General features: G+C 40.7%; 1 protein-coding gene across 1 annotated transcript in view; it reads right to left on the bottom strand.

The window, feature by feature from the left end:
* Window positions 1-4,709: 4,709 nt before the first annotated feature.
* LOC140949156 (uncharacterized) overlaps window positions 4,710-12,500 on the bottom strand; it is a 20,287-nt gene continuing 12,496 nt past the window's right edge. Inside the window, exons 11-17 of the mRNA XM_073398388.1 lie at window positions 10,788-12,500; window positions 9,987-10,074; window positions 8,642-8,768; window positions 7,904-7,976; window positions 6,911-6,994; window positions 6,127-6,216; window positions 4,710-5,100 (exon numbers count right to left, since the gene is read on the bottom strand). The exon at window positions 10,788-12,500 is cut by the window's right edge and continues 153 nt beyond it. Of these exons, the coding sequence (XP_073254489.1) occupies window positions 5,017-5,100; window positions 6,127-6,216; window positions 6,911-6,994; window positions 7,904-7,976; window positions 8,642-8,768; window positions 9,987-10,074; window positions 10,788-12,500 (2,259 nt within the window). The 3' untranslated portion in view covers window positions 4,710-5,016. The remainder of the gene's footprint in view (window positions 5,101-6,126; window positions 6,217-6,910; window positions 6,995-7,903; window positions 7,977-8,641; window positions 8,769-9,986; window positions 10,075-10,787) is intronic.

Raw genomic sequence — 12,500 nt, forward strand, 5'->3', positions numbered from 1 at the left:
CACCTCTTGTGCTCTGTTGTTTTTTTTGAATATTTGTTCTCTTGCCTTCTTTTGAGTACTTTTTCGTTGTAGTAATCTTGGTTGTTTTTTGTTGTTGGTTTGCGCTGAGGAATTTAGATCTTGGTAAGGTTCCGTTTTGTCTACGAAACTGTACTTGCTTTACTGAATTCAAAAGCGTAAACTTCTTTCAGATTGTTATATTTTTGGGGGGTGAGGACCGAATTTGTTTAATTTATAGCTAAATACAACATATCTTCTAGGTGTATATACCAAGCCAGAATTGGCTGAGTGACGAAAAAACTCACATCAAAATTATTGGATAGAAAGATTCAACATTAAAAGAAATATATAACTTAATCGTTGAGCCTCGAGACCTTTTTAAGACTAATGACCGAGCGCGTACTTTTCCATAGTTTTAGGACCAGTAGGTTATTATTATCGTCACTGAATTGGAACAGTAGGTTATTATTTCTAATAATTATCTTCTGTTCCACCTCAACGACCTGTTCTCAAAATTTACGTAAAATAATAACCTGTTCAAAACAATGGAAAATTGCATGAAGACCCGACTAACCGACTGTGTTTAGCAAAAAATGAACTTACCATAGGTTTGGTATATACTGAATAAATGACAGACACACAAATGCGTTGGCTGCATATCCTTGTTAAGGATCGTGGCAGTAGTTTTATTGTTATTTTGAACACTTTTTTGGCAGGCAAATTGTTCTTCTTTTCTTTATGGTCAGGCAGAACCTGTTAAAAAGATGGAAAGCGTTATTTGTTGTTGTAAATACCACGGTACTAACGTGTTAAGAATTGCACCCCGAATTAACCTTATTTTCTTGTTTACCTGGTCTCTCGTTACCTTCAGTTTTATTTACACCTGTCTTGCACCTCTGTCGACTATTATCTTGTGTCAGCCTAACCGTCCCTGGAAGCATTGTAATTCTCTCCCGGTGCAAGCTAAGCACTCTACGCCAAAATTGCCAACAGGTGGTTTGTTGGCAACCCGTTTGTGCGGCATAAAAGCATAATTTATCTTTAAATCGTGCATTAATTAGTAAGGTCGCGGTTAATCAAATGTAAAACTCTGAGTCAGAGTAATAAAAGACTGTCCAATGTTTGAAGTTTATTATATTAGTGTAGTCTACAGAAGAGAACGGTTCTTTAATCAAAGCGAAAATTTTTAACTACATAGACATCAACAATATCATCTCGTGTTTATCCTGTTGACTACACATAAACCTTTATTACGTTTTCGTCCTTCCAGTTCAGCACTCATCGAGCCAACCTAACAAAGGGACCATGCATGTTTACAGGTGACTTCTGGCCACACATTGAACAACACACAGAGAACAGAATTATGACAGAAAATCCTTTATGAAAAGTCTACAAGAATAATTTCTTTCTGCAGCAAAAATAACGAGTTTTGTAAGAACCGTTAAAGCAATTTGGACGCTACTCACAACACATTGAGAAAAACGGCACTCAGTTCATCAATGGACAATTTGACTAACGCTTGAATTAGACGCATTCAGAAAAAAAATTGCCGACTTGATTTAGACTTGATAAATCGATGATAAAACTGGCTAGTGAATGAGTAGACAATAGGTCGAGAGTATTATGGTATTTTTGAAAAAGGCCTATAGCCGTGTGAATCACTACCACAAGCTAGACCCAGAATAAATTTTAAAAGGATTGGGAAAGAAACATACAAACTTTCAAAACTTCTCGGTAGTTAAAAGCGTTCGAAGAAAGTTGAGGAAAACTAGTGTTAAAGAATTAGCTAGCACAAGAACCATTTAAGCTCCTAACATTTGATTGCTCAGTGATATCAGTTTGACAAAACTAATGAATATGCGAAGACTACGATAGCCTGTTTTGCACCCGCTCGTCACGATTAAAGTTAAAATTGCGAAAGAGCGAGAATTCAAACTTTTTAAAATTTCCGTGGCACCTAAACTTACAGCCTGCCACTAACGTTGTTTCGGCGACTAGATTAATTTGGGTTTATTGCCAGCAATTAATGTAAACTAGGGCTTTATAGGCCAAAAATGTAAGTTGAACTGAGGACAAACCTGGTATCTTCGAAGAGGCACAAGCAAATCTTAGCTGGGGGTGACATTCGATCCACTCCAGAAATGACAGCGATCGTTTCAGACGAGTTTGGTCCTCCCAGTGTAAGTTAACCGTCTAAACAACAGTTCAATCAACTCGAAATCAGCGTCTTCCTTTTGTACAGTTTCTCGATTAAAATTCATTCCAACTCGAGAAATACTCGTGTTGCACATGCAAAGTAGCATTACCAAAGTTTACCAAGATGTGATTGTGCTCATGTTGAATTATTTTTCACAAGTTTTACTGGCCTTTGTGTTCGGTACAACAATAAAAACATATACTATTGATGTTTATTCATGTGCAATTAACGCTTAAAATTCTGCCATTCAAAGACTAAACTTTTGTTAAACCGCTAAAATGTATAAAAAATATTTTCAAAAAAGGGAAAAGAACATCGCACTTTTTCAAAGAACTATGGCCCTGGACAATCAGCGCTCAACAAAGACTGTGTTAAAACTGCTAGGAACTTTGTAATAACGATTTAATCAAAATCTTTTGATGAAGTTCATTGACGCCAAGAAAGATTGAAAATTGAACAAAAGGTCAGCAAACATGAGAAAACAGACTTTTTAAACTTTTTCAACGTTTTCTGTTCCGGAAGAGACCAGAACGGATATTCCGTAATCTTTCAAGAAAGGCAAACAGTCATGATAAAATAGTCTTACTCTGATATAAGATGTTAAGAAGATCAGAGATCGGACTACAATAGTTTCCTGTTTGGCTCATTATTCAATGTTACAGTTTTCAAATATAGCATTTTTTATTAGCCAAGGGAATCGAACGAAAAAGTGCTGAAAGTTGCTTTTCAGCATTTCTACAGTTTTGGAAAAGACAGAGCAACTTTCTCACTATAAAGACGATCAGGCGTTCATATTACACCCAACAAATGCTTGATGAAAACATGCCTATATTTCCCGTGCCGCTTGGGAAATGCATCGGATTGGTCAGTTTCTGCTACTGAAACCGCGACCAAAGTTTTATTGAAGTCCCCTGAGGCCTGAAGGGTCGACCGTTCAGCAAAATGCTTTTTAATTATAGAATGGAGATTCTTTCGCTAGCACAGCGAACTTTATATATCAGCAGCGTTTAAAGACTTTTAAGTTATGTGAAATAAAGGAAAGAAGAAGGAAAGAAATCGATCTCTTAGCTACGAGTAGTATACACTTTCTTTGAGAGTATTCCAGAACTTGAGTTGGTGGGCTGGCGAGTCTTGCCCTGTTATAATCAGCCTTCGCCTGGCCATGCCATTGCGGGTATCTCGCTTTTACGGACAACCATATGATAAGGACAACAGCTAAATCACCCAAAAAACTTAAGGCCTTTGACTGGAAGAAGCCCTCATGATTGCAAACTTACGGAAACTTTTTCATTTCCCGGAAGCACATTTTATTGTTCTAGTTATCGTCATAAAAGACATAAGGCCAACCTCGTCCCCAGGGCTTTTCCGGGCACGAACAATCTTCCCTACACATGTTTACAAGTTCTCTTTTCTTTAATAATACCGCCTCGAATCCATACAGAGTTTTTAGTAATGATTTTCGACCGCGCTGAAAACCGCTCGTGTGGGAGACTGTTGTCTGAAGTCTTTGAAAGAAAAGCAGATTATTTTATGCTGACAACTTCCGAAAAAACTATAGCTTTACTGCATCAAGAATAGAAAAAATACATGAAATATTGTAACAGTTTACCACCTGCGACATGCATCCCACCCGGGAGAGGGAAGAGTACTCAATTGAATTTTGGTTTACGGTGTGCCGCTGAGGCCGTCAAACTCTAAGACCTCTAACACAAAAATCTCAAAAAATCGTTCATTTTGCTACCCTGTTCAAGACAAGATACTTTATTTCATGATCCTGACTCGTTAAAGAAATTAAGTAATTTTTCAAACTAACGTCGATCGCGAATTAGATCATGGATAAGAAATTTTTTGGTACCACAAACAGACCGCTCATCATACCAACCAAGCAACCTTCACACTCTTTTGTTAAAAGGCTTTCGCTTAAAAAAGACACCCTGCATGTTTAAAAAACTAGATAGTGAAATTGTGTGATCCGTTTAAGATTTAAGACCCTGAAAGCCATACGCTGTGCAGCGGCACATATCCGTTTAGGCCAAGTGAGGGAATGTCAATACTAACTTCCGCACTAAACCACACGTACCAACTCCGCAGTATAACTAGTACCTTACGCATACGCAAAACCATATGACCCCGGTAATGGCAGCCCTGGACAGCTGTTTCGTCTTCATTATGACTCATCAACATGGCATGGCCTCAGGTGAGAGGTATTTTGCACTCGCCTCGGCAGTAAACGGTGGGGTCGATGATCGATAGTGAGACCTCTTGCCCGAGGCTATGCCATGCTGATGAATCCTAATGAGGACGAAACACAACAAGAGAAAATCGTGGACCTTGCCGAGTCCTTCTCAAAAGCACTGAAAATGGTAGCATCAGATTTTAAAGAACAAATGACTATGGTTCCACTACCGCATAACTGCTGAAACTAGCATTATTTTCATGATTATTACGCGAAATGGGCTTTTGGCCTTAATTTACGTACGGCCAGCTTTACAATAAACTTACGACGATTGCAAACCAATGTAGTTTATTGACAAGGAGATTGATTGACATAAGACAGGGAATTCTAAAATATAAAAAGGCCTATTTCTGCCTATGGTAGCAGCCTTAATGATATTATTAGCCAATAAAGTTGCCTACTGAGAACAACGAGAAAACAATCTGCTCTTCGAACGGTGTTTATCTTTGCAAATAAATGCACTCTCATTCGGAATCAGAAACGTTTCACAGTACCAACTATTTACAATTCTCAAGAACATAAACCCAAGTTATTTAGCTAGGATAACTTTTATTTTACAATTTAATACAGTGATGTTCAACAGCTATGACTTATTATTGATTTTCTTCTTCCGTCCTCCTTTCCTGGGCGCCCGCGTTCTGGATCCAGCGGTAGTAAACGTGAGGCACTGAAGCAGAGATACTTCGCGTCACATAGGTTATTGAATGCAAAGGTTAAATTTGATTTTATTTTTAATAAGAAGTAAAAATTCGTTAGTCTTGTAGTGAAGTTAAGAATGTTTGCGGCCTTTTGCGGAATTTTCTTTCATGACATCTCGCCGAAACAGCCAGGTATACTCAAAAGACAACAGGGACAATACAGGGCTCAAGTTTAGTTTTTTTATTCCACTAGCCAAGCTTTGCTGGTAAGTTTTTTTTACTACTGTAGCTCCTAGCAAAAATAATAAATTCACTGGCTACTTTTTGTCTTCGAGGTTGACAGCGCTATGAAAACGATGCACTTTTTACACATCTTAAAACAAAATCAAAAGTGGCCTTTAAAACCTAAACTAGCGGCCGAAACCAGGAGCCTATGACCCATAGTCATAGCCTCCTGCCGAAATTCGTTCTAAGTGTTTACCCAGTAAAGCGAACCTGTTGTCAGGGGTTGACAAGATACCCACTCTCATGTGTCAAAAATTCCTCAACAACGTTTTCCTTATTTCACAATTTTTACGCTGGATAAAGGCTCACTTGCAAATGAAGAGAAACAAATCACTTTGACTCTGTAGATGACTATCGCACGGGTCATCGAAACGTCAGTCACTGTCAACAACAGTCCTATTCACGACTACGTTCACCCGGACAACCATATCACACGAACTTATGACCTGAATTCTGCGTTGAAAGCATTTTTAACCAGCTGGAAATGTTCGCTAGAAGATATAATAGATGTTTTTACGGTGGGGGTGGGGGGGGGGGGGGGAGAGGGAGGGGGTAAGTTCGTACCCCAACTATACAAACGTCTGTAAAATTTCGTGCATCACGTTTAAACTTGTAAGGTTTCTTATTTTAAGGCGCTCTTTCTAGCAATGTCGATGGATATTCCCTTACTCGTCTATTCTACGACTTGGTGAGTGTCAATTTCGAGCCCTGAATTGGCATTTGCATAGTTTCAAATGAAAAAGAAAAGTTACGCTACAAAGCATCCTTACCTGCTCATCAAGAAAGTCCACCAGTTTACCTAGAGAGCAGCTGATACCGTCGGACTTTATCTGCTGGTGCAGTGAAACCAATTCTTGTGGCTAGAAGAAGCAAAAATAAATACACAAATTAAGGAAAAGCACAAGATATCAGACAAAATCAGGGTTCTACTCGGTGCACATCCAGAGAAAGGATTTTACATTGTGCTGCCTTTTCTTTTCCGAGCATTGTATGTGAAGCTTATTATCTCGTCTTTTGCTTTTGCCTTTGTAGGCAAAAACTTATGGTTGAAAGTTTTAAAGGTTACCTTGCTGCTCAAGTAAAAGTGACAAACCTGTCTGCCGTCTCCAACAGATAGATTTCCAAACCACCGTCAACATTATACAGCGCTTTTATCGCCGGATAGTCAATTGGTCGATGCCATTTACATATCACTGTGTTAAACAATTTGGCAGAAGGCGAATAAGGCAAGGTGTATTCGATTGATCGTATTCTGGAATAAGAATACGCAAACGTTTTGATGCAAGTCTCTTGTACCATGTTTTTTCGGGCCACTTAAACGGTACAATCATCGGTATATCTTATTTGAATCAGACTTTTAGTTACTGCAAAGCAATTAACGCTAAAATGAGTCAGATTTCAAGAGTTTACTCCATGCACCTTATTCCACAATTCGCAAAATCGAAAACACCCTCAGGGTTTTAGCATTCGACAAGTACAGACGACATCACTGCAAGAAGTTTCCTCTTGAAAAGCTAATTACAGTTCGTTGTCCAAGCATGTGATTGAATTTACCTGAAATTTAAGAAGCTTCTTGTACAGTTCTTTGTTACTGGTAACGTAACTTAAAAGCTTCTCCTTCAAGTTACCTCCGTTAGCCTAATATTAAAAGACAAAAAAATCGTTTCAAGATGAGTATACTTGACCTGGTAAGTTTAAGCCACACGTCACAGTGAGTCCTTTAGGTTCGAAGACGAGAACTACTACGAGTACGACATTTGATATCATGTTTTTCGCGTGCTGTCAAAAAAAAGTGACTCCGGAATGCTTCGTTGTACTTTTTATTTCACCTGAAAAGTTAGCACTTTTATCTTTATTGGAGGAAGTTGAGCCCCCTCCCGATCGTAAAATAATAAAACTGTCAACATTTGACAACTTGTTCCCGCCACTTCAACATTCTCGCTAAAACCTAAGAGATATAAGTGAAACCTAAAGGCCGTAGTACAGGGGAACCTCAATATGACGAAACCTCGTTAAAGCGAACAAATTTTTGGCCGTTCGTTGTTTCGAGGTTCAACTGCAGACTGACGACGGCTACCAAGTTTTCCCGCCAAAATGACGCTGGTTCAAGCGCAAGCTTTACTTAGTATTTAGAAAATCTCGTCTTCGTAGTCGTTCTTGTGTTAGAGTCTAAAGGTCTCTTATCAGCCATCTCTCGACGTCTTTGGGGATTGGAAAATACACTTGACGTCAGATGTGAGCTACTTAAGTTAGCATGCGTTTCAAGTCATCATTAACATTGCTTAATAGTCAAGGAAAAACCATTCCAAGTGGATCTAAAGCACAGGAAGGCACAAATCTTATCTCCTAAATAAACGCTACCGAGCACTACTTTCCTGTACTGTACAAGGTGGTCCTGACTTCAAGAGTCTGTAGAGGAAATCCAACTTGTAGCCGCTGAAATATAAGCTTTCAAGAAGTACTTTGCAGCTAAGGAAATGTTTATCATGCTGTTCTTTGTACGTTCTACTACACAAAGCCATTATAATTGTAAAAACGTTATCCAACCTGCTGGGATGCCGTGATAGCCTCGTCTTCAATCATTACTGTACAGTCACCGAATTCTGTATCTTCTTCATCGCTATTCAGGTAAACAAATAAAAAGATGGCACAATAAAAATGACTAAGGGTAAAACAAAGCGCCGGCTTGAACCCAATCAAAGCTTAAGACAAAAAAGGTACCGACAACTTCCCCTTATATATCCGAGGAGCTTATAACCGGAATACAAAAAGTGCTTCGAAACAAGCAATATACAGTTGGAGGGAGCTTATATCCCAGGGGGCTTAAGTCGGCTATTTTCTTTGTTTACAGGTAGATGGGCCTATAACTGGGAGAGGGGAGGCTTATAAGGGGAATTAAGGTGTTGTTTCTAGCGCAACACAACGTTGCAACATTGTTCCAACATTGAAACACTGTGTTACGCTTAAAATCGTCGCTGCCAATCGTCCCGTGTAACATCACCTTTACAGGAGTAAATCAACAAGAAAACAAATCTGGCTTGAAACGCAACGATTCTTTTTCAGAGTTTGGGACGATCATTGCGGGACAAGCTTGGGAGACACCCAATGAAGGCAGTGTAATCAACGACACGCATACGGAAAAATCTTACCAATAAAACTATCAACATATTTTATTCACATCAACCGCGCTGATTGTAGCCAACAACTCAACTGATATAACGTTCAAGCGAAAATTATTCTTGAAAGTAGTCTGGTTAAGAGTAAGCCATTCTAACTCCACTGTACCTGTTGTCGCTGCTAGCTGTTCCGCTTCCCTCTACTCCATCAACATCCGTCGGCACAACATTAGACGACGCAGGTTGACTGTCGCTGACAGCTTGTTCTTTTTTACCTTGTTGTGGGAGGGTTTCAACTGTTCAAGAAAAAAAAAACCCTTCATATTCACCATAACTGGTCACGCGAAGGACGTCGGTGACTATGTTGTGGTTCAATTTTATCCTTGTTTTAAATTTTATTTCTCTTTGGTTTGGAGTATGGTAATGCAAATAAAATTTCAACCAAGGGTAAAATTGAAGCACAACAAGCTATTTTCACTAAATTTAGACTGAAGCTGATTCTGATACGGCTTGACTAGAGATGTATCCTGCCAAACAGCCGAGGCACGAGGAAGAACGAACTAAAACATTGGGCGGTGATGTTCTGTGGCCTTGTCTCCTTTATCCTTCTTTCATTAATCAAATTGAAGGGGATGTAAAATAACCCACACTACTATTCGAAAAGAGTAGCGGACATTTCTCCCGTGGTGTGGTCTACCTAGCCTGCGCGCAGACACTTTTAAACCTTGCAAACTATAAGCGATACGTGGGCCGGCTGCACCGCAGGCTATCGTCTACCATGCATACATCATTCATATCGTGGGCTGGGTGGTTAACCGTAAGCTCATAAATGGACTGATAGCGGCTGCCAGTGGCGCCTTTGTATGCTGAAGTCCGAGCTTACTGTTAACATGTTAACGTATAATGAAAAGAGGACACGTCTGTTGTGCTCTCATCTACAACAAGGACGAAAAAAATGGTGACCTAGAAAAGACGCCACAGTTGTAACTTAGATATTGGTCAGTTGTGTATTTTTTTTCCTTTTTATGTTGCCAGCTTTTCTGGACACAGGCCTGCCCAGAGGGAATGTGCACGAACGGGACTCAGGTCCCATGCGAGGTGCCATCCCTACCCAATCCCACAACCCGTAAAGGTTGACCACACCACCGGTGTTTACAACCCCTACTCTTTTTGAATAGTGATGTAGGTTCTTTTATGTCCCACAAGATCAAATCAGTGAAAGTGCTGTGAGACGGGACCTACGGTTTTCGTCCTTATCCGTGAAGACTAGAAAGTCTAACCATTTGCAGATCTCATTACAAAGGCAGCACTTTCTTCTCAGTTATTAAAGACCCTGGGTTTGAACCCGCGACTTCCCGCTCGACAGACCGGCGTTCTCCGAACTGAGCTAACCAGGCGGCGGTGTATATAACACAGCCCAAATTTCTCTCCTTGTTTTTCGCTACATCAAGGGCAAAATAATACTCCTAAGAACCTACAAGAAATACAGAACAAGCAGAAGTGCTGTACTATACCTTGGTGCGTATAATCATAAATTTCTTTCAATTTCTTAACCATCTTTTTCTTCGGAAGAGGACGAACACCAAACTTTTGCAGCTCAATCTAAAAAAAAGATGCTTGTCACATGAGAGTAGTACAGAGCTCCTCAAGAAATAATGAGATGGCTCATATTCTTTGGAGCGCCTTTAATTTACTCGACATCACACAAGATTCAACAACTCTTGACTCCGACCCTAAGTTAATTTTATAGAGATGCACGGTTTAACGACTCAATGAATCATCTTCAATAGTACTTTCGCAAGGTTACCAACGTGAGTACCTCAATCATAGGGATTATGTCATAACCGCCGACCCCGCCCTCGATAAAAAAACCTTCTTTTTGGTCGTTGTTGCCAGCGGAAGTATCAAAACACTTATAAACAATCGTTTTTAATCGCTTTGCTTCTTAAAAGAAGTTCTAAGGTTAAGGCGACGTACTTTTCTAGCGAGATCCACTGTTGCGGTACCGCTAATTCAGCAGCCGCTATTGCTATTTTCATGCATTAAAACGACCTTTAGATTATAAGACGAGGAAGACTACAAGTGCGAGATTTTCTCGGAACTACGTAGTGCTCGCGCGTGAACCAGCTTCACTTTGGCGGGAAAACGTGATAACCGTCGTCATTCTACAACGGGTTTTAGCGAGAATCTCGCTGTGTGGGGTTTCTATCTTTTTGAGTATACGCGAAAAAAAAACCCTTGAAGTCAAATCTAGTCCTGGCGTCCTTAAATCTAACTATCATACGCATAATAAATACGTTTCAAGGCATATTTACCTTCAACACAGGAGTGGCCATATCGTTGTAGTTAGGCATGGGTGTCACTCGCCCGCTAACTGTCTGTGCCGTTGCTTTGCTCGTTTCACTCTCTGCTTTTTTCCCACGCTTCTTCTGTGTCTTCTGCGACTTATTCTCTTCCTCATCATCGTCCTTCTTTCTCTGCTGTTGACTGGGAGGAATCTTTCTTTTGTTCCCGCCAGCTTTGGAAGCCTTCTCCTGCCGTGAACTCTTGCCTTTCTCGGGATGACACTCTTCTTGTTCGTTGAAGTCAGCTTTCTTATCGTTCTCCAAACGTTCAAGATTCTGTAACTCTTCAACGTCAAAATTATATCCGCCATCATCATGAAAATCCAAATCAGCATCCACTGAAATATTCTGCACCTCTTTCATCTCCACTGTAGATATTAACTCACTGTCTTTTTGAGAAGAAGCTTCCGGAGTCTTTTTCATATTTGGCACAAGTTTATCTTCCATACAATCCTCATCACTTCCATCTTCGATAAAATCTTTAACCTTGTAAATTTTCTTCCCACCATTGCGAGCAGCGCGAATCCTTTCCATTAATGGAAGGTTTAGATCAATTTCTATCACATCTGTTGACGGTCCTGGTTCTGTACTTTCTCCTTCTTTCTCTTTTTGCAAATCCAATTTCCTTGACGCGGTTTCTTGTTTTCTGCTTTTTCTTCTCGAGTCTGCAATTTGCGAGCTGAATGAACAAACCGAGGGGGAGACGGGTGAGTTAGATTCTGCACATGTACCCAGTCCACTCTCTGACTGAGTGGATTTCCAACCAACAGGAAGACCGGGCGAAACAGAATCTGGCGAACAAACAATCTGGTCTTGTAGCGGGGAAGCGCAAGGCATAGGGGAGCCTGGGGATGAAATAGGCTCCAGGAACGAGTACTCAGGCGAGGGGACTGGAGGCGACATAACTTCTAACGGTCTAGATACGTTCACGGCAGTTTGGTTGGCGCAGGATTCCGCGATATCAACATCATCTAGGTTTTCAAAACTGATATTTTTGTCCCCAGGACTGTGACATTTAAGCAGTTCTGATGACACAGTCTCCCCTATCTCTTTGTACGCCGAATTTTGGGGTGACTCGTGTTGTTGTTGAAAAAGATCTGGCGAAAGTGGTGGCGAATGATCAAGAACAACACAATCAGAAACACAGTCCTCGTGTAACAATGTCGGCGACGCTCTGGACTGCTGAGAATACCCGGGAGATATCCGCTCTGGCGAGACAAGTCGGGGCTCAACATCTCTGGGAAACTCACGCAAGGGCAAGTTACTGCAGCTCTCTAAATCCTTGGGAATATCCCCTGCCGCGGAGGCAGTGGGATGTTGATGACTCCTAACGGAAGCTCGTACATCACAAGCCATCGGAGACGTATCAGTACAGTCTTCTTGTCTTGAACCCCTGGGAATCTCCCCTACCGGGGAAGCAGAGCGACGCTGATGACTCCTAACGGAAGATCGTACGTCACAAGCCAACGGTGACGTATCAGTACAGTTATCTCGTTTAGAACGCGGAGACCTCCTCCTTGAAGTTCCATGTGTTACGGATCTTTCACCCGCCGAATCCTTCGTTCCAACTTTTTTCTTTCTCTTTCCTTTCCCGCGTCTTTTATCTTTATCACGATCAACACGTTGCTTCAATTTGGACAAAAAGTCATTTGCTTCCTCGTTCAGCTGTTTCCTTGTTTTAGA

Source organism: Porites lutea, chromosome 9, assembly GCF_958299795.1.
Source record: "Porites lutea chromosome 9, jaPorLute2.1, whole genome shotgun sequence".
NCBI classification, from domain to species: Eukaryota; Metazoa; Cnidaria; class Anthozoa; order Scleractinia; family Poritidae; genus Porites; species Porites lutea.